The 22042-nt window shown below is 40.7% G+C and overlaps 1 protein-coding gene across 1 annotated transcript in view; it reads left to right on the forward strand.

The window, feature by feature from the left end:
* LOC126187440 (transcription factor 25) overlaps positions 1–22042 on the forward strand; it is a 152458-nt gene that overhangs the window by 127291 nt on the left and 3125 nt on the right. The window contains 2 exon segments of the mRNA XM_049928520.1: positions 1983–2232; positions 8408–8595. Of these exon segments, the coding sequence (XP_049784477.1) occupies positions 1983–2232; positions 8408–8595 (438 nt within the window).

A 22042-nucleotide genomic window follows, 5' to 3' on the forward strand; every position in this document is an offset into this window, starting at 1 on the left:
TAAGCACATAAAGTCTCCCGATCATTGCTGTGTCCAAAAACAGAAGAAGCCACAAAAATAGAAAGTTAATTCACCTCACTAATACTGTCGAAGTTCCAACCAGTAGGAGGTGGTGACATTGTTGTTGGAGCATCCTCACAACATATGGCAGAAACTGATGCTGCAGAAATCTGGATTTGGGATGTGACACAGTGGCAACAGAGAAATTAATGAAGAGAAGTGAATTGGTTAAGAGAAGGAGCCACTCCCTCACTGAGACATGGGTTGCAGAGTTGGTGTTTCGCAGCCACTGCAGTGGCAGGTTATCTCGTATAGCTGACAGAGGATCCCTTTGTGGGGTAAAAGACTGTATGGGCAAAAATATAAGAAAGCGGAAAGACAAATCACTTTGATGGTTGCATGTTCACTGGTGGCTGTAAAAACTTTTGGCGTACCTGCATTCATTGCATTTGTTTCCAAGTATTGGATGAGGTGAACCTTGTATTCAGCTAGGTACCATTCCAGTGCTTAGAATTGTTGTTAGAGGTGCTTAGAATTGTTATTAGAGAATTATGAGCAGTACCAATCAATGATGGCCCTGAGCCAATGAGTTTGAAGCACATACTTCACTCAAACAGTCCGCTGTGGCTAAATTTTGTCATGCACAGTCACTTCCTATCACAATGTGTGATATAGTGAGATTACAGGAATTGGGGTCATTATGCCAATCTCTGTCAGTCATTGGGTCTCTCTCTCTCTCTCCCCCCCCCCCCCCCTCTCCCCTTGCACAATGCTCCCCATTGCCCTAGTGGATAAAGCATAACCCTTTATGCCTGTTGGAGAAGGGGAGGGGGGGGGAGGGAGGTAATTAAGTATCGGCAATTGGCCCAGATTTGGGCAGAGATGTCTAGATGAACACACTAGTGTTGTCCATTCATAGTTTTATGATTTCACAGCCACATTATTGGTGGCATGGACACTAAGTGAGTTGGCAAGATCCTGTGACAGCATAGACAAAAAGGAAAGTGAGCATGCATTCCTTGTCAAATTGTGTTTATGTATCTGAAACTTTCAGGTCATCAATGTTACTATTTGAACGCAATGACATGCTTGTTTCAGGTTATTCCTCTCGGTTTGCTGTGCACATTTCGTTCATGCACTGTTGATGATTCCTCTCAGTTTTGTCCTTTTGGATTTGTATTTAGATTGCCATTATCCACTTGTTTATTTCTGGGCACTTACCTTTTTCTGTGAAACTGTCTAGTGGCACTACTCTCCAGTGGTGTGTTATAAAATAGTGTTGTAAATTTTTTCAGTGATCTGAACAGTATCAAATGATATTGCTATAAAGGCTGACATCCTCAAACAACTTCTCATTAGTGCCCTTCTGGTGAGACTCTGTGTGTATGTTGGCACAATGACAAACTACTAAATATGTTTCAGGCCAAAGTTAAGATCAGAGGCACTGCTTGCCATGTTGCTGCTTTTAGGTTGGCAATGATTCGCTACTGTGTGCTAAACGGGGGATCGTTTATGTAACTGATGAGGCTACAGCAGTGAATTTGAAAGGTTTTGGTATGATTCAGACATTTTTCCTCTGTTTCTAACATTTTATTTTGTGTTATTGTGATAAGGATGTTGCTACATTGGAACATGACGGCTTAGTTTAAACTCAAGACACCACTTTGACTGTGTGATCTCTGCTATAACTGTAACATCCTCCCTTGTTTCCTCCTGCTCCCTTTCCAAATACATCATACATATTGAGATTGTGTTAAAGTAAGGATAAGCGAGATTAGCTGCATTCCATGAATATGAAAGACATAGTCTGCATTCTCTTTTCTTCTAATTTGCATGCAGCTTTTTGTATACACACTTGCAGAACTGTCACACCTCATTGTGAGTGCTGTCATGTAGCCATGAAAAACACATGTAATAGTTCATTGTATAGTTAATAAACTTTGAGAGTAAATATTACATGAATTTATTATTGAATTTTACAGTCAAACTCAGCCACTACAACAATTGGTTCAGTTGTATGTCTCAAGAACATATCATGAATGGAAAGATCCTAAAGTGATTGCGTGGCTAGAGAAGAATGTAAATATTGTGCTGGACCGTGTTGACAGTAAAGATGCATTTGTTCTGGACAGTGGTGAGAACAGGAAAAAGAGGTATATGAAAACACCAAGGAATGTGCTTCGTCACATTGTGCTGTCAGATCTCAAAGATGTTTCAGGAGCACTGCCATCTGTAAGTAATTTTGGAAATAATATAGTGTCTATATTTTTTAACTACAAAGTCTGTGTTTGTGTCCGGGGGGGGGGGGGGGGGGGGGGGAGTGGCAATTGCTCAGGTGCGTTGAGCACTTTCCCTGTTTAGTGAGTTGTGAGCTATTTTCATACTCACATATTAAGTCCGGGACCCCACAGTGATTGTTTTCAATTCTAGTGATGCTTTTAAGATTGTTTGACAGTTCAAGTGACTGACAATCACAGAGTGAATGTTGGAAGTATATGCATGAAGTTTTATTACCTAGTTGCATGACATTTTAAGGATTTTTGAACATGATATATTTTGTGATATTAATTTTTATGAATAACGAGTTTGTTTGCTTGGACATCCTCCTCAGCAAGCACAGAAATTTTTGTTTTGTAAATAAAAACAGCATTTTTCTTGCTGCAAGAGAAAGGTACTTTTTATTTACAGGCTCCATAATTTTTATAAGTTGTAGCAGTTTCAATTTCAGTGACTGGAAGGCATCTCTGTTCTCAGATTTTTTTTCTTTATACAAAGCAGGGCCATTAGGATGCAAGTCACATACTTACACATTCAAGAGAATATTTATTTAATATTTATTTGTATTTCAGGAAAGTATTTGATTAACTAAGGTATCGATTACATTATTTTAAAATGTAATGTTGTTCAGTGAGTGTGCCACTTACTATTGCAATGAACTTACTTCAGTGTTATTCTGCCTTACAGATCATTTGTCAACCTCACAGGCTGCCTTTATTATCTGCAATATTGTGCTTTCTCTCTTCAGTTACCTTTGACCTGAAGCTATTGTGTGTTCCTTATAACTTCATCCACCCATTACTTGCCAAGTGAAAATGTTCCCTTGTGCCTCCACACTCTCGCAACTTTGGCCCTAAAATGTTAAAAGTATGAGGATCACCTGTTGCCCATTGAAGTCGTCTTGCCTTTATTTAATGGACAGTGTTATGTTGTGCATCATTTCTAACAGTTCTCGATTCTTCTTTCATTGTAGCCTCAGTATTTCGTGCTGGACTGAAGAGCTTTTTCAAAATAGTTCTGCTAAAAATAGTGAGGTCAAAATGTGTTTCTTACTGCACTAGTTTTTGAATGCATTAATAATTATTGTTTTATATCCAGCCTTAAGTTGTGGTTGTTGAACCAAGTGGCCAGGTATCTATAGTTCTGTACATTAGAAAATCTCAAATCCCTCTATTTTCTTAACTCTGTTTGCTGCTATTCTGAGAAAAGCTGTAGATAAGGTCAGTTCTGCCATACAAACAAAGGTTATAGATATTGAAACTTCCTGGCAGATTAAAACTTACTTTTGCCAGTACCTCGTCTCCTACCTTCCAAAATTAACAGGAGCTCTCCTGCGAACCTTGCAGAAGTCCTCACAGCCTTACTTCTGTCAGTACCTCGTCTCATACCTTCCAAACTTAACAGGAGCTCTCCTGCGAACCTTGCAGAAGTACTGGCAGAAGTAAGGCTGTGAGGACGGGGTGTGAGTCGTGCTTGGGTAGCTCAGTTGGTAGAGCACGTGCCCGCGAAAGGCAAAGGTCCCGAGTTCGAGTCTCGGTCCAGCACACAGTTTTAATCTGCCAGGAAGTTTCATATCAGCGCACACTCCGCTGCAGAGTGAAAATCTCATTCTGGGTTGTAGATATTGGCCACAACTGTGTGTATGTGCAAGAGTCCCTATGCTACTACATCTGCAGGTATTGCTAAAGCATTTCCTACATAGGTCACTACCAAGCTGCAGGGACAATCTTCAACCACAAAGCTAGATGCACAAAGCATTTCAACCTTATACAAACAGCCTACATTCTAGCAACAGAGAGCAAAATCCACACCCAAAAACAGTTGAAATCCAAAGAAACCTAACATGAAATCATCAGATAGGAGAAGGTAAGTATTAACTGACAATACATCTAACTGACCATATATGCTGATAAAGCAGGTCGTCATCCTACTTCTCCACTTGCTGTCCAACCTGTCACCTTCCACCTCTTATAAATTTCTTCTATATTCCAACAGAATGTGAATTGTTGAAGAACACATGTGGAAGAAGTAAAGTTTTCTACACAAGAGACATCTTCATGCCTATACATAAAGGACACACATGCCAAACCTTCATATAATCCTGTGTTTAAAGGTTATAGCATTTGCATGAAGGATGGGCTATTGGCAGAGTGGTAATATTTATCTATGGTGCATACCATTGTGTACCTGTTACTTTCACCATATAACTTCAAGCAGTAGCATTAAAAATAACTGTGTGTGTCCTGTCACCTATCACATGAACACCCAACCACTGAGCCTCTTCAGGATCCCGTAAGTGAACTCCGAATACCTTTCCTCCTTAGAGAATTCAATATACGTCACATGCAGTGGTGCTCTACATACTTTTCTCAAGGGTAAAATAGTGGTGAGGTTCCTCTTGTCAAATGATATCACCTCTTCGCTACCAGGAAAATGACATAGTTCAGCTTTGCAAACAGATCATTCACAGCCATTGACCTGGCACTTTGCTTTTGCATGCTAGCTGATATTGTCCTTTGAGCTGTGGGGGAGGACTTGCATTCTCGTTGCCATATTCAAATTTTTATCCACCTGCCACTAACCACCTAAATGAATGTTAGACAAAGCAATCTGGACACTTTACAGCATCATTCTAACATCTAGGACATGGTAGAGCACGTAACTGTCATGTACAGGGCTACCGATCTCTCTATCCAAAAGTTATCTTTTAACCCTTTCAGACGCGATTTTTTTTTCTAGTGGAAGGAGAATTTTTATTTATGTGGTAATGCTCTTAGGTGATTTTTTTTAATGATTCTAGTTGTAAGGTTTATACAAAAATATGTACCTGTTTTCAAAACATACTTTGTACACTTGGCTTCATTTTACAGACTAAAATAACTAATGAGAAAATGCTCTCTATGTAATAAATAGTAAAATGATCATTCAATAATTACCATGCAAAATAACATTATTCAATTGTACAGTGGATGATAGTGAACCAACAACACTCATACATTGTGGTGGTCATGAGCCTCTGCACACTGCTACATTGACTTGGTGATATTTTCATCACAATGCCCAACAGTTGGCAGCACTTCACATGATGAAAAGTTTGAACATTCATAAATGTTCTGCTCAGGTTTCCTTTGGGAAAAATACTTCTGTTGCAGTAAAAGTTTATGTACACATTTGGAGCCAAAGGTTCTGATAGGTTTAAACCATCTAGATAGGTGGGCAGAACTAAATATTGACCTTAGTGCGTTTACTGACACTCTTGTTGCATTTTGTATTGCTGGAGTAAAAGCTCAGTGCATTATCAGAGAGAGAGGGAGATGATAAAAAACCTCATGGTAAGGATTTTACAATTTGTTAAATGTTTCACATCAGCAAAGGCATGAGGAGTCAACGAGAAAGATCAATGAGAAAACTAATGAAGGCACTGCATTGGCCATATAGAGCAATGCTGCTCTAAGCATTGCACCAGAAGCTGTAGCTCAGACAGTGGTAAAATACTTTCAACATACTACATCTTACGGCAGTCGAGGTCCTACATTCCAATACGGATAAGAATTATCAGTTAATGTTTTCACATTTTCCTTTTCAGCATTCCTTTGTTTCATTCGCACTTATTCTTCTGGTCCCATATTCAAGTACACATATCTTCTAATATGACAACTGTGCTCCCTGTGACTTCAAAATTCTCAGATTTGAAAATCTCGTATGTTATAATATTAACATCGATACACTGGTAGTTTCTGACTTGCCTTGTCCTTCAGTGTACCCTCACTTTTTGAACCTGCATTACATCCTTGTCCTTAGGTAGCCCGCCCCACCCCCATGATGAAGTAATTCTAGTTTTGACATTTATTGTTTCTTCCATAATTGGTTCATCTTTATGTCTTGGATTTAGGTTGTCAATGTATTCTAGAAGCCAGTTTTCTATCTGCTTGGGAGATAGTGTAGAATTTAATACATAAAGTAACATAAGAGAATCAAAACAAAGCAATGGAAAAATTTAGAAAATGATATACGAAGATACACAGCATTATATCTACATCTTACACCCAGTTTTCAAAGTTGGGATAATGGCACTTGCATTAAGAAACTTTCAGTTCCCATGGGTTTCGCTCTGAAATTTAAAATTACTGTGCTCTTGACTGACTAGGGGTCCGCCATGGATTTTCGACTGAAGAAGGGGTCCGCCAGCTGAAAAGGTTGGGAGGCCTTGTCCTACACCATTCTCCAGCCACCCCTACCATTCTCCACTTACTTCGTTGTCTCCCCCCACCGCCTGCAGCACGTGCTACCCTCCTCCACTTTCCGCCTACATCAAGCTCTAGTGTCAGGAAAAAACAGTGGATTGTGATAGTATTAACCATGTGTATCACATTGTTCACTTGGTGAGTTTTTGTCTCTTTTACAGATATGCGTCCCCCCATGCACACACCTACTCCCCCTTCTCTCTCTCCATCCCTCCCTCCTCCTTTCTACCTTCCCCCCTTCCCTCCCATCACCTCCCCTCACCTCCCCTCCCCCTACCCCCTCCCCACACCCTCCCCCTACCCCCTCCCCACACCCTCCCCCTACCCCCTCCCCTCCCCTCCCCCTCCCCCTACCCCCTCCCCTCCCCCTCCCCCTACCCCCTCCCCTCACCCTCCCCCTACCCCCTCCCCTCACCCTCCCCCTACCCCCTCCCCTCACCCTCCCCTTTCCTTTCCCCCTCCCCTTCCCTCCCATCGCCCTCCCCTTTCCCCCTCCCCTTCCCTCCAATCGCCCTCCCCTTTCCCCCTCCCCTTCCCTCCCATCGCCCTCCCCTTTCCCCCTCCCCTTCCCTCCCATCACCCTCCCCTTCCCCCCTCCCCTTTCCCCCCATTGCCCTCCCCTTTCCCCCTCCCCTTCCCTCCCATCACCCCACTTTCCCCCTCCCCTTTCCTTTCCCCCTCCCCTCCCCTTTCCTTTCCCCCTCCCTTTTTCTTTCCCCCTCCCCTTTCCTTTCCCCCTCCCCTCCCCTCTCCTTTCCCCCTCCCCTCTCCTTTCCCCCTCCCCTCCCCTCTCCTTTCCCCCTCCCCTCCCCTCTCCTTTCCCCCTCCCCTCCCCTCTCCTTTCCCCCTCCCCTCCCCTCTCCTTTCCCCCTCCCCTCCCCTCTCCTTTCCCCCTCCACTCCCCTCTCCTTTCCCCCTCCCCTCCCCTCTCCTTTCCCCCTCCCCTCTCCTTTCCCCTTCCCCTCCCCTCTCCTTTCCCCTTCCCCTCCACTCTCCTTTCCCCCTCCCCTCCCCCTCCCCTCCCCTTCCCCCTCCCCTCCCCTTCCCCCTCCCCTCCCCTTCCCCCTCCCCTCCCCTTCCCCCTCCCCTTTCCCCCTCCCCTCCCCTTTCCCCCTCCCCTCCCCTTTCCCCCTCCCCTCCCCTTTCCCCCTCCCCTCCCCTTTCCCCCTCCCCTCCCCTTTCCCCCTCCCCTCCCCTTTGCTTTCCTCCTGCACTTCCCCCTCCCCTCCCCCTTCCTCACGCCTCCCCCTTCCCCTACCCTCTCCCTTCCCCCTGCCCACCAGCCTCTTCCCCCTGCCCACCCCCTTCCCCTTCCCCCTGCCCACCCCCTTCCCCCTGCCCACCCCCTCCTTTCCTACCACCCCCACTTCTTTGGGCTGGGGGTTAAAGTTTTTCAAAAGCAGTATTCGTGTGTGAAGTTTCACTTCAACATTCCTAATTTAAAAAATTATTTTCTATAGTAATTTGTGTGTGTGTGTGTGTGTGTGTGTGTGTGTGTGTGTGTGTGTGTGTGTGTGTGTGTGTGTTTTTATGATTCTGCAAAATAGGATAAAGTCAATTGTCATGTGGTTGCTGATAAAATTAGTTGTCAGCCTTTATACTGTCTTATTTTATTGATTTTGATGATGCTGATATGTAACATGTGTATTGTACTTCTCTTGCATTAATAGAGAAATATTTCTTAATTTGTTTGTGATTATCATTGACAGTAAAATAAAATCTGTAATTTTATTATCATGTACCTCATAATTAAGTTTTGATAAAATATATAAAGTAAATGTTGCAGCAGTAGAGATCGTATCACAACACTAAACTAGTAATGTTAGCATAAATAAGACTACTTCAGTTGTTTTTAATGGTACAATGTGTTAATTTCTGTTTTGTAGGATGTTCAAGGTCCAGTCCTGAGCTTTGATCCATTTCCACCACTAGACTCCATTGATATCTACACAAGGCCACAGCGTTTGAGATCTGCATATGAACGTTCAAACGCATTTTCAATGTTTTTTCGCTCTTTGATGCCAAACTTCAACTTAAACCAACCAGCTGCAGCAGCTGTTGTTGCAGAACGTGTGTGAGTGAACATTTGTCCAAATTTGCACCATTATATTTAGAAAACAGTAAGATAACAGAACATGATGCTGTTTTTTTCTGTTTGTAAAACACTGTATACATAATGAGATTTTCACTATGCAGCGGAGTGTGTGCTGATATGAAACTTCCTGGCAGATTAAAACTGTGTGCCCGACCGAGGCTCCCGAGATCGAGTCTCGGTCGGGCACACAGTTTTAATCTGCCAGAAAGTTTCACTATATACATAGATTAATATAAATACTTTTTTTTTTCACTTGGTACTTTCAAGAACAAGCTAGTTACTAGTACATGTTACAGTGCATTTATTAGGGTTGCCCAGAAAGGAATGCACTGAATTTTTTTTTCAACAATTCTTTAATGAACATAAAGAATGGTGTTTTATTTACATGCCCTATTTTTCTACGTAGACTCCATCTCGTTCTATGGCCTTCCTCCAGTGCGAAACAAGGGCACGTATGCATTGTCCGTACCAATACTTGTCCTGGTGGTGGAGCCGGTGCTTCAATGTGTGAACTTCCTTTGCGGATTAGCAGATGGAGCACCAACTGCCAAGTTGTAATGCATCTGTCCTCACAAAGGACAACATCAGTTTGCTGCAACATGTCAGGTCTGACAGCCGTGGATGGTCTCCCCGACCACTGCAAATCGTGGAGCTCAACTGAATCGCCTTCTGATGACCTCACCTTCAGTGCCCAGCAACTAACTGTACCTCTGTCGACAGCAGATGCTCCATAGACTTTGCACAAGTGTTTGTGAATATTCCCCACAGTTTGTTTCTCTGCAGTGAGAAATGCTATGAAGGCATTTTGCCTGTAACATACATCATCTAGAAACGCCATTTTGAAACTGCCCTGCAGCTACGCTATCTGTCAGAAGTGACAGAAACTTGGTGCACTCACTCAGAAGACTTCAAATAATATATATGTAACGTTTTGCATTCATAGCTGAGGGTTGGGGGGGGGGGGGGGAGAATGTTGTGCATTACATTCTGGGTAACCCTAACTATAACAATTAAAGAAATTTTAAAGAGTGTTGTCCAGAGAATTAGAAGTCACACTTGATCCAATAATTTACTGTCATGGTGTGATTCTCTGTTTTAAATTTTAATTTTAAACCAGTTTCTCCAGCTTTGATCTTTCTTTAGTCCATGTACAGAAAGAGTATAATCACTTAAGTAGTAGAGTGAAAATAAAATATATTTAGCCTCATCAAGCCTGTAAAGTCACTGAGTGTATGTACAAAAATCACTCTATTTATGTCCAGAATTTTATCACAGTGAGAGATGGTGCTGTTATCAGCACTCTGCATTGAGGTTCAGGCTAGAAAGTTCCGTGTGCTGTCCGGATTTAGTTTTTTCATAATAGCCCTAAGTTAGGTCTTCCATGATTGCCTGAAACCTTGTCTTGCAAAATTTTGGATGGACCTGTAAACACCAGCATGATTGATTTTCTTCCCTCTTTTGCTGTGTACCAAATGCAATAGATTGGTTGCTAGACTTTTCTCAAAATATGGACTCACAGCTTTAACAGTAAGTTGCTCCAGATGAGCAATGAAGTTGGTGAGCATCTCTATAACATCATCAATCAAGAAATGCACAGCTTTAATTTCATCTTTTCCAGCATGTCTATTAATCCTGTAGTGGTGAAGATATCGTACTAACCAATAATGTCCAAGCATCATTCAAATGGGGATTTTGTAAACTCCTGCCTTGCTTCATTAATTAAATTTTCTTGGGATTCTTCATTGAAATGAAATGATCATGTGGCATTGCTGTCCGGGAGGCCCCATCTGGGGAAGTTCGGCCACCGAATGTGTGTCTTATTGCAGTCGATGCCACATTGGGCGATTTGCATGCCAGTGATGAGGATGAAATGACAATGAGGACAACACAGCACCCAGTGCACGAGCAGAGAAAATCTCCAACCTGGCCGGAATTGAACCTGGGCCTGCTGCTTGGGAGGCAAGCACATTACCATTCAGCTAAGAAGGCATACCCTTCATTGAATCTGTCTGGAATCAGCACTATCTAAAACTAGTGTTATGTTGTCATTCCTTCTTGAATCATTGGATGCTTACTCATAGCTATCGGAGTTAAAAATACCAAGATCAGCAGATGCCATATGTATTTCTGCCTTAGTTTCAGAAATCATAGATACTTAAGCACAAGAAATGGTAAATGGGAAAATCTAAAGGAGGGTCAAGCAGTAAATGCTCAGATACTGAATGTAAGTTTAGTGGACATACTCTTGTTCTGCATTTACAGCAGGTTTAGTGTCACATTTTGTCTATTTCTTTAGAGGGAGGGGGTGGCCTGTGCATAGCTTCGTATTCCCTGCATAGCTTCGTATTCCCGTTGGGTGATGCTACATTGGCTTCCCACGACTTATTACGTAAATGTTCCTGTGTGATATTACATATGTAGTACCTTGAAATTTACATATGCAGCCCATGTCAGTGTCCAGATGAACAGTCTTAGTATGGAAGTTACATGATTGTGTACATATGAATGTGGGCATTGTACGCTCGACATCAGTTCATGTTGCTAATATTTATTTTTTGGTGACTGAATTTTGATACTAACATTGCCAGTTCAAGACCCTCCACTAAAGTTGTTGAAATACGAAACTTATTAATTACATTTAATTTAGATGTTATTTTTGCTTGCTATGCTAAGTTCCTCACACTCTTTCAGTCAGAGGATTGTAAGTAGCTTATATTAATTTGAATCTAGTAACGTCTCTGGTTTGATTTATATCTGAAATCTCTTGCTTTTGGAGTTTGTCATTTTCTCTCTGGGCGCTCTCAACGTAGTGGTGTTTGAAAAAAATATTAATTCTTATTTTGGGCTTGTTAGCATAAATAGCATGTAACACTTCTTTCAACACACTATTTTCGTACTAGAATGCTTGCAGAATAACATGGCCGGTAGGAGCAGTCAGCAGGGCTCGCTTGGGGAGAGTGGTAGTGGAGGGGGTAATAGGCAGGTGCTGTAAGGGAAATGCCAAGCAATGGAGGGAAAGTGCCATTCTAAAATAAAGCCTATATTTGTATTTTTTGTAAATATTAAGTGGAGGCCCTTCATGCCCACACTTGCATGGTGACCATTCAAAAAGATCTTCCGTCACCTCTGGTTTGGTTAAAATCTAAAAAAATTTCCGCTGAAAATGTGACAAAAGCAGCTATTTATTTTTGCCCGACTTGTTAACCATTCCTAACTCTCAGAGAAGCATCACAAGTGGTGAATTTTGTTATCTCTTGTTGCCCTGTTAAAATTTGCTTCTTTTGCCAAAACATAGTCGAGTTCACATGGAAGTTGCCACATTGACATGTTGTGCAGATGCAACTGCAAGAGAATTCTGAAACAGTGGTGTATTATGTTTATTAAGATAGGAACTAAGAAAAACTGATGTTGATAGCATATGAAAAAACTGTATTCAGTACAAAAATAAATGTGTAATTTCTTCACTTATTTTGTTCCAAAACCCACATCATTCCTCATTTCACAAGCTGTCAGTGGCCCTTACAAATTACAGTATTTCATTGAAAAAGTCGAGTTAGTGGAATAACATGGTATCTAATGAAGTTTTGCTTAAGAACCATACAACAAAATGCTCTCCTCTTGGTGTGCTATCATTTGCTAAAACTCGTTTTGATACCTCAAACTGTTTATGAAATATGAGGAATGTTGTGGATATTTCATTTTGGCTTTATCATTGGTGTGCACAGTCACAAATGAGTCTGCTACATGGAATCAGTTTTCTTGACGCTGGTAACTGAAAGAGACCTCCACCCAAGCTGAAGGAGACTGCAATATGTTAATTAAATTTCATATGCAGCAACATATTATGTAATATGTACCAAATGCAAATCATTTCATTGCAAACTTTGTCGAATTTCACACAGTGTATTATTCAAATACAAATATCACAGTAATTATGAACATTAACAAAATGAAGGGCACATCAGCATGAAGTTGACATATAATGCTATAATTAATGCAAAAATGATTTTTTTTTTTTTTACCAGATAGTTTCTGTAAAATTGTTAGAGAAAGACTGCATGGCTTGCACCACAATTCTGTAATCACAGCACATCCCTGATCAGCCAGAAGTGGGCAATCAGTGTTGGCCTCCCTTCCGAACAAACAAATGAACTTGTCCAGCACTTTGGACGAAACTTGGTCACTGCGCATTGGCCACCATATACTGCACAGATTCTGTCGTTAAATATCTCATCAAAATAATTGCTCATGACATCTTATACCAAAAGCCCCTGACAGCTGTAGTGTAATGTATTGCCACTCTCATGTATTAATATTGGAATGTTAAAAAGAAATTTCATGCTATTGTTCATAACCAAGAGCAGTATCTCAGTTGACAGCCATCAGCTGCAGAAGACAGTCAGATATAGCTCTACGTCCCTTAGTTTTCTCCTCCCCTGATGTGACAGATTCTCTCTCGATGAAATGTATTTCTTGATTCTAGTATTCTAGTTGACCTCGTAGTGTTTGTTTTTCAAGCAGCTGCATGCATAAATTTATAGTTGTATTGTAATTATTGTCTTTGTCATAGGTTTGTGCTGGGAAAAGTAATTGTTAGTGTGCAGATTTTATTATAATTTGTGTGATGATGTAGATTGACTGTTTTGGATTAGCTGTATGTTTTTGTTGCTACAGCACTAAACAGAGAAGTTTATTTATTTACTTTCTCATTGCTATTGTGTCAAAGAGAGTGTAATTTTTCATTTCCTCTATTCTTGATGTACTATTCAACTTAGAGTCCCATTAAATTAGTCTCCATCATTTAGATGTAGTCTATTTGTTCATCATATCATGTTTTCCATTACCCATACTTTTAATATTTCGATAATGTGTAATTCACATATATGGTAGTTTTTACCATATTAATACAGGGTGTATACGGCCCGGGACATCCGGGAAAAACCCGGGAATTTTTTCATCCGGGAAAAACCCGGGAATTTTTTAGAATTCCGGGATTTTTCAATGTTTTAGATTTCGGTTAAAGTTTTGTAGGTTTGACGTGTAAGATCTGATACGCTGCCAGAGAACTTTAGTCCACTACTGCTGAATAATACTGCAGCAATGAAACAGAAATCAGAGAATAACACCAAAATAAAAGTTTAGTTGTATAGAAATGGGTAATTTACACAATGCACATACCAGTTTGCCGACACCGAAAAGTTTCAAAGGCTTTAGGTCGAAGATTATGCAGTATGTCCGTAACAATTAATGTGCATTCGATGTGCGTCACGTCACAATTGTTTACATTTCTAACAGATCACCAGAAAATATTACGAATAGTGGCTTGAGATGCGTTACTTACAAAGTAAATTTCCGCGCAAGATGATTTATGTTACTTGTGAGAATGTGCAGACAGTGCAGTGAGAGGATCAGCCACTTGAAAAATGTCGGGCCCAGAAGATAAGTCATTTATGCCACTATTTAAAATTTTACCGGCACATTTGTATCTGATATGACTTAACGTATAACACACTAAAAAAAGACCGAGCTTCAAGTTAGTTTTCATATTTAATGTTGTTCTTTCATAGATAAAAAATTATGCAGTCGATGGCAAAAAGTGTAATTGACCTTCAAAAAAATGTGCATAATGTGTTACTGAGCAATGTCACAAGTCTCTTCATGCCAGAACACCTCGACTTTTCTACGCAACTGATAATATTTTGGCACGATTTTAATTGCCAAATTAGAGCCCGTTAGTAGGCCTACGTACTTCCTATCATTTTAGGGCTAATAACAGTGGATGCCAATAGATGATGCAATTCTCGTTCGTACATACACATCTGCTTACGAGTTAACCGGTGTAGAAACGCACTTTGCTGATTTGAGCGAGCTCGGCCTACCTTCGTAACGTACGCGCCGCGGCCTGTCTTTCTCGTAGGCCTCCTGCTCTGAATAACTGCAGTCATTCGCTAGCGAGATCACGTGACACGAGCAATGACTGGCTGACAAAAGTGCATCGCTTAACGCAATCTCTATTTTAGAGTTTCGGAACCTACCGTGCTGTAATTTATGGAATTTGTGTATATACTTTCGCTATACGAAAATAAACTTTGTGCATATTGTCTCGCATCAAACAACTTTCCAAACGCAATGTTTTCCCTGGATTTCGTTTCCTAAAGTGCTGGGACGTCCTTTACGATTCAAAGGAATGATAGGTTTTACAGCTCCAAGGGAAAGCATACTGTTACTTAACACGGATGTATTTTCACCCGCTTTATACGTAATTTCATCCGGGAGAAATTGTGTTTTTAACCGGGAAATCCGGGAAAAATCCGGGAATTTTTTTTTCTTGTCCACGTAGACACCCTGTAATAGCACATCAGTGTATAATCTTTAATTGCTTTATCTTTCATGACTGTATAAAACATTTCATTTCATTCATCAATCTTTCAAAGTTCCAATAAAACATGAAAAATCTGTCAAACCAAAATATTTAGACATTGTAGTTTATTCACATTCCACTAATAAGATATTAAGTTTCTCACTTTACTGTAAAATAATTTCTATGTTTCATAGATGTTTTGCTGCTGTCTTCCATCAGTTGTCAGATGGACAACCTTTTGGTGCCTGATATAAAATGAAGACTGAATATTACTAGAGAGAAATTTGTACAGCTTTACATGTAATCTCTTTTCGTTATAAAGCACAGTTACATTACTGATTATCGCACGAAATGAAAACAAAACAGTGGTATCTTCTCGCGATCACTTGCCGTCGGTTAAATGTGTGGCTCTGAATGGTGCAGCGATGGTCTGCTCCCAGTGAAGAATACTTGGTCCTGATGATCCAAATCACAATCATTTTATATTAAATATATAAAAAAAAAACATTTTTTAAAAATTATATCACAAATCATAATGGATAGAAACTCCTTAATTATGTTTTAAAAAGAAAAATTATTATATGTCACTCAGGTGCTGTGGTCATCAGTCCCCTAGAACTTAGAGCAAGACATCCGTTTCAGTTCGTCGTTGATCCATCAGGTCAGTTTTTTTATTACAGAGGACAGCTAACCCTCTGACCGAACACGCCGAGTTGCCGTGCGGGCACCAACTGAGCTACCCAAGCACGACTCACAATCCGTCCTCACAATCTTACTTCCTCCAGTATCTCGTCTCCTACCTTCCAAACTTCACAGTCCTCCAGTATCTCGTCTCCTACCTTCCAAACTTCACAGAAGTTCTCCTGTTTATTCTGGTTTTTTTTTTTTTTTTATGAAGACCCAGTATTATTTGTACGCAATCAGTTATATGAAAGTCACAAAAAATGTTGTGTTGGTTGCGCCGCAGTAGGTCGGTTGCACCCCGAGAAACTGCGAAGTGAAGTTGACGCTTAATACAGATGTCCAGTCACACAACTACGTACAATGTAGAAAATGTTGTGAGGATAGCTAACCAAAGGCTGCGTTTTATTGGCAGGACACTTAGAAAATGTAACACATCTACGGCGCTTGTTTGTCCTCTTTTACAATACTTCTGCGCGGTATGGGTTCCTTACCAGATAGAAATGACGGAGTACATCGGAAGAGTTCAAAGAAGGGCAGCACTTTTTGTATTATCGTGAAATATGGGAGAGAGTGTCACTGAAATGATACAAGATTTGGACTGGACATCATTAAAACGAAGGCGTTTTTCGATGCGACGGAATCCAATCACCAACTTCCTCCTCCGAATGCGAAAATATTTTGTTGACACCGACCTACATAGGGAGGAACGATCAGCTTGATGAAATAAGGGAAATCAGAGCTTGTACGGAAAGATATAGGTATTCGTTCCTTCCTCGCGCTATACGAGATTGGAATAATAGAGATTGTGAAGGTAGTTCGATAAACCCTCTGCCAGGCACATAAATATGATTTGCAGAGTCTCCATGTAGATGTAGATGTAATGAATTACCATGTACCCCTCTGTTAGATCCTTGGTCAGCCATTACTTGTGTTTTACCCCGGCCGGTGATATTCGGTTTTTCGTTACCGTTATGTCCATTCTAGCACTGTAGCAAAGATAAATAAAGCACGAAAGCACGAACTAACAAACCCTTTCATTGTGTGTGACTGGAAATCTGAATTGTTTCCAGTCCTCTAAATAACGAAGTAACAGTAACTACAGCGTTTGTTGCATCGTAGTACGTCGGATTTCACGCTTGCATCTCGGAATGTGCAGTAGCGGCGCGTTACGTTTATTTCAAGCGTTTATTTAACTTCGCAGTTTCTCGGGATGTGGTTGGCGTGTTGCGATGCAGGCAACTATACTCTTTTTTTATTTTTTCGAGATACTGATTGTGTAATAAATAATACGGGATGTCCATTTAAAAAAACTTAAGTCTGCGTCGAGAATATTATTTGCTTTCCTTTTGGGTTGTCCCATTGTATTTGGTTTCGGGGGCCCTGCTTTGCCTTCGTAACCGTGAAGACTGTTTTTCAGTATCTGGTGTCCTTCCAGAGGTGTTTGCGCTGAAACGTATAAGTGGGCCGCCGTGTATGTTGTTTGCAAATGGCCAACGAATCTTCTGAATTTTGGGCTCGAGGTTAGGGACTTCAGCCTAGAAATTGCAAGGTGCAGGTGTGCCAACACCTTGCAGCTGAAAGAGCTCACCGCACTGGGGGAAGTAAGGTAACTCGTAGAAAAGAGCAAATGTATCCAGATGTTTTGATTTGGATGTCTTTGAGGCTGCTAGATTGGTGGAATGGTTGGTTCCCTTCTTCCACACCCCTAGCTCTGCCCAGGATATGTTCCGTTTTTTGTGCTACAGTAGGAGCATTTTTCATTCAGCTTCGCAACTATTACTCTATTACAGTTTTGACATTAGAGCGCCATAGCTCGGTAACCGATGTAGACTTTTGTTGAGTCGGGCGATGACTGATTCGGTGCAAGTTTCTTATTGTTTTGCAAGCCACGTTGCTTATATCGTGACAACGCATCAAGCTTTCACAAAACAAAACGACGACCATTAATTACGAAGGTTGGAACTTTAATAGTGTCAGCTATTTATTTACAGCTCGTACAAAATAGATACGTATTTCAAAGTTTTACTGGTGTTCAATGTAGGATACTCTTAGCAGTGCCAGTTGTGTTGACAGTTCGAGCGGTGCGGTCTATTGCCCGACAAATTTGTTTCAGTTTCCAAGTGAATGCCGTGAAGTGTTTCTTTCAGTTTAGAAATCGAGTTGAACTCATGAGGGCTTAAGTCAGGGGAGTTCAGTAGGTGGTATAGCACTTAGCAGTCAAACAAACGAGTAACAGGTTGCACTGTACATACTTGAGCATTGTCCTGCAAAATGATGGTCAGGTCCTGCAGAAAGTGTCATCACTTCTGTCTCTAAGCTGTTCGTAGTTTGTGTTCCAAAAATGAACGTTTGTTTTACGAGACTGTTACGTTATACACCAGCATGTTACGTGCTACAATTCAGAGCCCTTTAGCGGCAGAGGAGTGCAAACATGTGGACAGGAACAACAAAGATGTAGAATGTTAATAACTTTTTTCAGAAAAACTTTAAGAGTTTTCACATAAAAAAACAGAAGGTTTACTTTTAAGCACGCCTCGTAATGAGAAATTTGAAGCTGCCGTACGCTTGGGAATTCGATTGTCTGGGATGTACTGGTGTTGCACTAAAGAGTCACCGGTTGCCTCGTATCGGGGTCATAATTAATTTGCACTGTGGGAAGATGTAGAACGGTGTGCTAAGGTAGTGAAGGAGCTCACCTGTCGTACCTGCAAAGGAAGTCCGCGTTACCCTTTGCCAGGCGACTCCTGCCAGGATACCAGAGTAAGATCCCTTATCATTTAGAGATCCCCTATCATTTAGCTACAATATAGCAGGTCAGCAACTGGAAGGAGTCAATTCCATAAATTATCTGGGAGTAGGCATTAGGAGTGATTTAAAATGGAATGACCATATTAAGTTGATCGTCGGTAAAGCAGATGCCAGACTGAGATTCATTGGAAGAATCCTAAGGAAATGCAATCCGACAACAAAGGAAGCATGTTACAGTACGCTTGTTCGCCCACTGCTGGAATACTGCTCAGCAGTGTGGGATCCGTACCAGATAGGGTTGACAGAAGAGATAGAGAAGATCCAACGGAGAGCAGCGCGCTTCGTTACAGGGTCATTTAGTAATCGCGAAATCGTTAAGGAGATGATAGATAAATTCCATTGGGAGACTGCAGGAGAGACGCTCAGTAGCTCGGTACGGGCTTTTGTTGAAGTTTCGAGAACATACCTTCACCGAGGAGTCATGCAGTATGTTGCTCCCTCCTACGTATATCTCGCGAACAGACCATGAGGATAAAATCAGAGATATTAGAGCCCACACAGAGGCATACCGACAATCTTTCTTTCCACGAACGATACGAGACTGGAATAGAAGGGAGAACCGATAGAGGTACTCAAGGTACCCTCCGCCACGCACCGTCAGGTGGCTTGCGGAGTATAGATGTAGGTGGCAAAGAGAGCAGTCTGATCAAAAATTCTGTCACACTATAATATGGTGTGCAATTTTTAATCATTTGAAAGTAAAAGCAACCAAATCAATATTATGTCCACTTCAAATTTGAAAGCATCAATAAAAATGTCAATTCTAGGAACATAAATGTGAAATTACACTTTATTTAATTTGTGTGATTTTCATATGACACAGAAAAAATGTATATTCCTGGATGGAAAGGCAACCATTCACCTATAGGCTATAGCTGACATGTGTGTTGTGCATGGAAATGTGAATCTGTGTACTTTTACTAGAGGAAGATGAAGAGCTCGAAAGATATTGTAAATATGTTTTCTGTTGCGAGTTTTTGTGTGCCACACATCAGTCACCTTAGTGGTTGCCTTTCCTTTCCTCTCCTTTATTTTATGTATCACATAGAAGTACATAAGCATCTGATTAAACCAAAATTAAAAAATAATCACAGATATTAACAGAGTACAGGGTTATTCATAGGTACCTTCAGAGTTTCAGAAGATGAGTGTGCAAAAACTAAGCAGCATACATAAAAATGACACATATCTGTGGATAAAACATCTCTTAAAGTTTCAGTTCATAATACACACTGTGATGTAGTTGCAGAATTCGTGGCAAGTGTCACACATCATGGTGTACAGTGGAGCAGTTCGAACGTTTTGTGTTCTTGAATTCACTAAATGTGAGGCAACTGTGATGATTAAACTACAGTTTTGTACAAGATAACAGTTAAAACTTCAACAGACAAAATAGCATATTCCATGAGACTGGCTGCTTACTTGGCATGAAAGAAAAAACAGGCTCTCCGGGATCGTCAGCAAAGGAGGTAGAACACGTTTGGGAATCATTTGTCAGGGCTCAAAGAAATTGGTGAAACAAGCAGTCGTAGAACTTTTGATAAAGTGGCCAGCTGTCTGATGCGTTCTATCCATAGGTCTGTGTGTAATGCCATACTAGCTGCAGTTGTTGTGTGTGCTGACTACTCAGTATAATGAGCTTCGTTCTGAATTTTGCAGTGACTTGTAGTGGCTACTGAGGGAAGACAGTTTTGCATGAAGTTGGTTTTCAATGACAAAGCCACATTTAAAGTGCCTGGAAAAGTGAGTCTTCATAATGTGTGTTTGGACACAGAACAACCCCATAAGATTGTGGAACACCTTCGTGATTCACCTGAAATGAATGTCTTTTGTGCCGTGCCCTCTTCATAATTTTGTAGACTATTTTTCTTTGTGGAGAAAACTGTGACTGGTCTTGTGTACCTCAGCATGTTGCAGCAATGCTTGTGCCACAATTATAGCAAGGAGGTGGAGACTTAATTGTGCAACAATACAGTGCCTCACCAAACTTTCTTTCAGACATTTATGATTACCTCAGGGACATACTCTCTTATTGTTTAAGTGGATGTGCTTCTCGTCATGGCTCTTTCTCCTTCAGTGGCCACCGACTCCACTGCATGAGATATCTCCTAATGGTGCCATATCAAAGATAACATGTTCCTGTTTCTACCACCACTTAATTTGAAGGTGGTATAAGCAAGGATAATTAATGGGGTCACTGATATCGACCATGATCTATTGGGATATTTACGGTAAGTGTCCAACGGTCATAATGATGATTGCACATCACAAATGGTGCCCATATATGGAACAACTGTAATTTGACTTAAAAACTTTGAGAGAAGCTCTATCCACTCATATATATCTATTTTCTATATGTCTTGCAGTTGTCACACAATTGTCTTCTGAAACCCTGAGATACTTACGAATAGCCCTGTATATTCTGAAGTATTGAACACTAATAGAATCACTTACATGCTTCTGGGAGTTGTAGAGGGAACTCAATAGGTAAAGTTTTGATAAGGAACCCATGTCTGGAAATGTACCCTTTGGATATAAAGTCAGTCTGAAGATTGGTTCATTTTCAGATCTTCACAGTATGCAAACAAAATGAGAACCAAGCACTGCCGTCAGTCCCTGTTGTAATTATGACATGTAGTATAACATACCACTTTGGCTAAGTGATATGTTGCACAGTGTTCATCGTAAAATCAAATGATGCTCACTAAACATGCAAGTAATTCTCATTAGTTGGTTTAGTGAGTTTGGACTCGTATGTTGTGTGGAGATTACATATTGCCCATGCATGTAATCAAGTGCAGATGGATGCAACATTTCTGCAAGACGGCATGATACTTGCATTTCAGTCACACTTTGCATCACCCTCTAGTTTGGCATTGGAGAAACACCATGTTCCATGCAATAGCACTCACTGTGACAGTGTACTATGTCATGAAGGCAATGGAAGAGGAGTTAATCTACTCTGGCGCAAAAGCAGTCTGTATTGCTTGATGTAATAGTCAAATTATTATTGAATACAGTTACTGGATCTTTCTACATTGTATGAGGTGGAATAATACATGCACATATTTGAAGAGTTGCTTCTGTTATTTAATAGTTTATTGGGGATCATCTTGTGAATGTGACAGGTCTTCTTTTCCATGCTTCCTTAGAGAAATTGGAGAGGAATTCTGTATTACGCAACACCATTTTGTGGTCTGGTTTCATCCTAACAAGTTTCAGTACTTTTTGTGCTGTGGTGTTTTCAGTGTTTTTGTTTCTGTAAACACTTTAATCTTCTAAAGAAACTTTTGGTACAAAATAATTACATTTGTAAAACAAGTGGTTATTGTCAAATATTTTGCACCAGTTTGCAACATTACAGAACTGAGACATGTATCAGTGAGTTGAGGCATTCCATCTCATTCATTTACAATTTGTCTAAAAGTTTCAGTTTTACAGTAAATTTAAAAATAAGTGGATGTATACATTTTTTTACATTTCTCACTTGCAGCTATTAGTTGTATATGCTGGTAACTTTAGATCTGCTATACAATTTGCAGCTTGTCATCTGCAAACAGCAAAATGTTCTTT

Source organism: Schistocerca cancellata, chromosome 5 (assembly GCF_023864275.1).
Source record: "Schistocerca cancellata isolate TAMUIC-IGC-003103 chromosome 5, iqSchCanc2.1, whole genome shotgun sequence".
In the NCBI taxonomy this organism is placed as follows: Eukaryota; Metazoa; Arthropoda; class Insecta; order Orthoptera; family Acrididae; genus Schistocerca; species Schistocerca cancellata.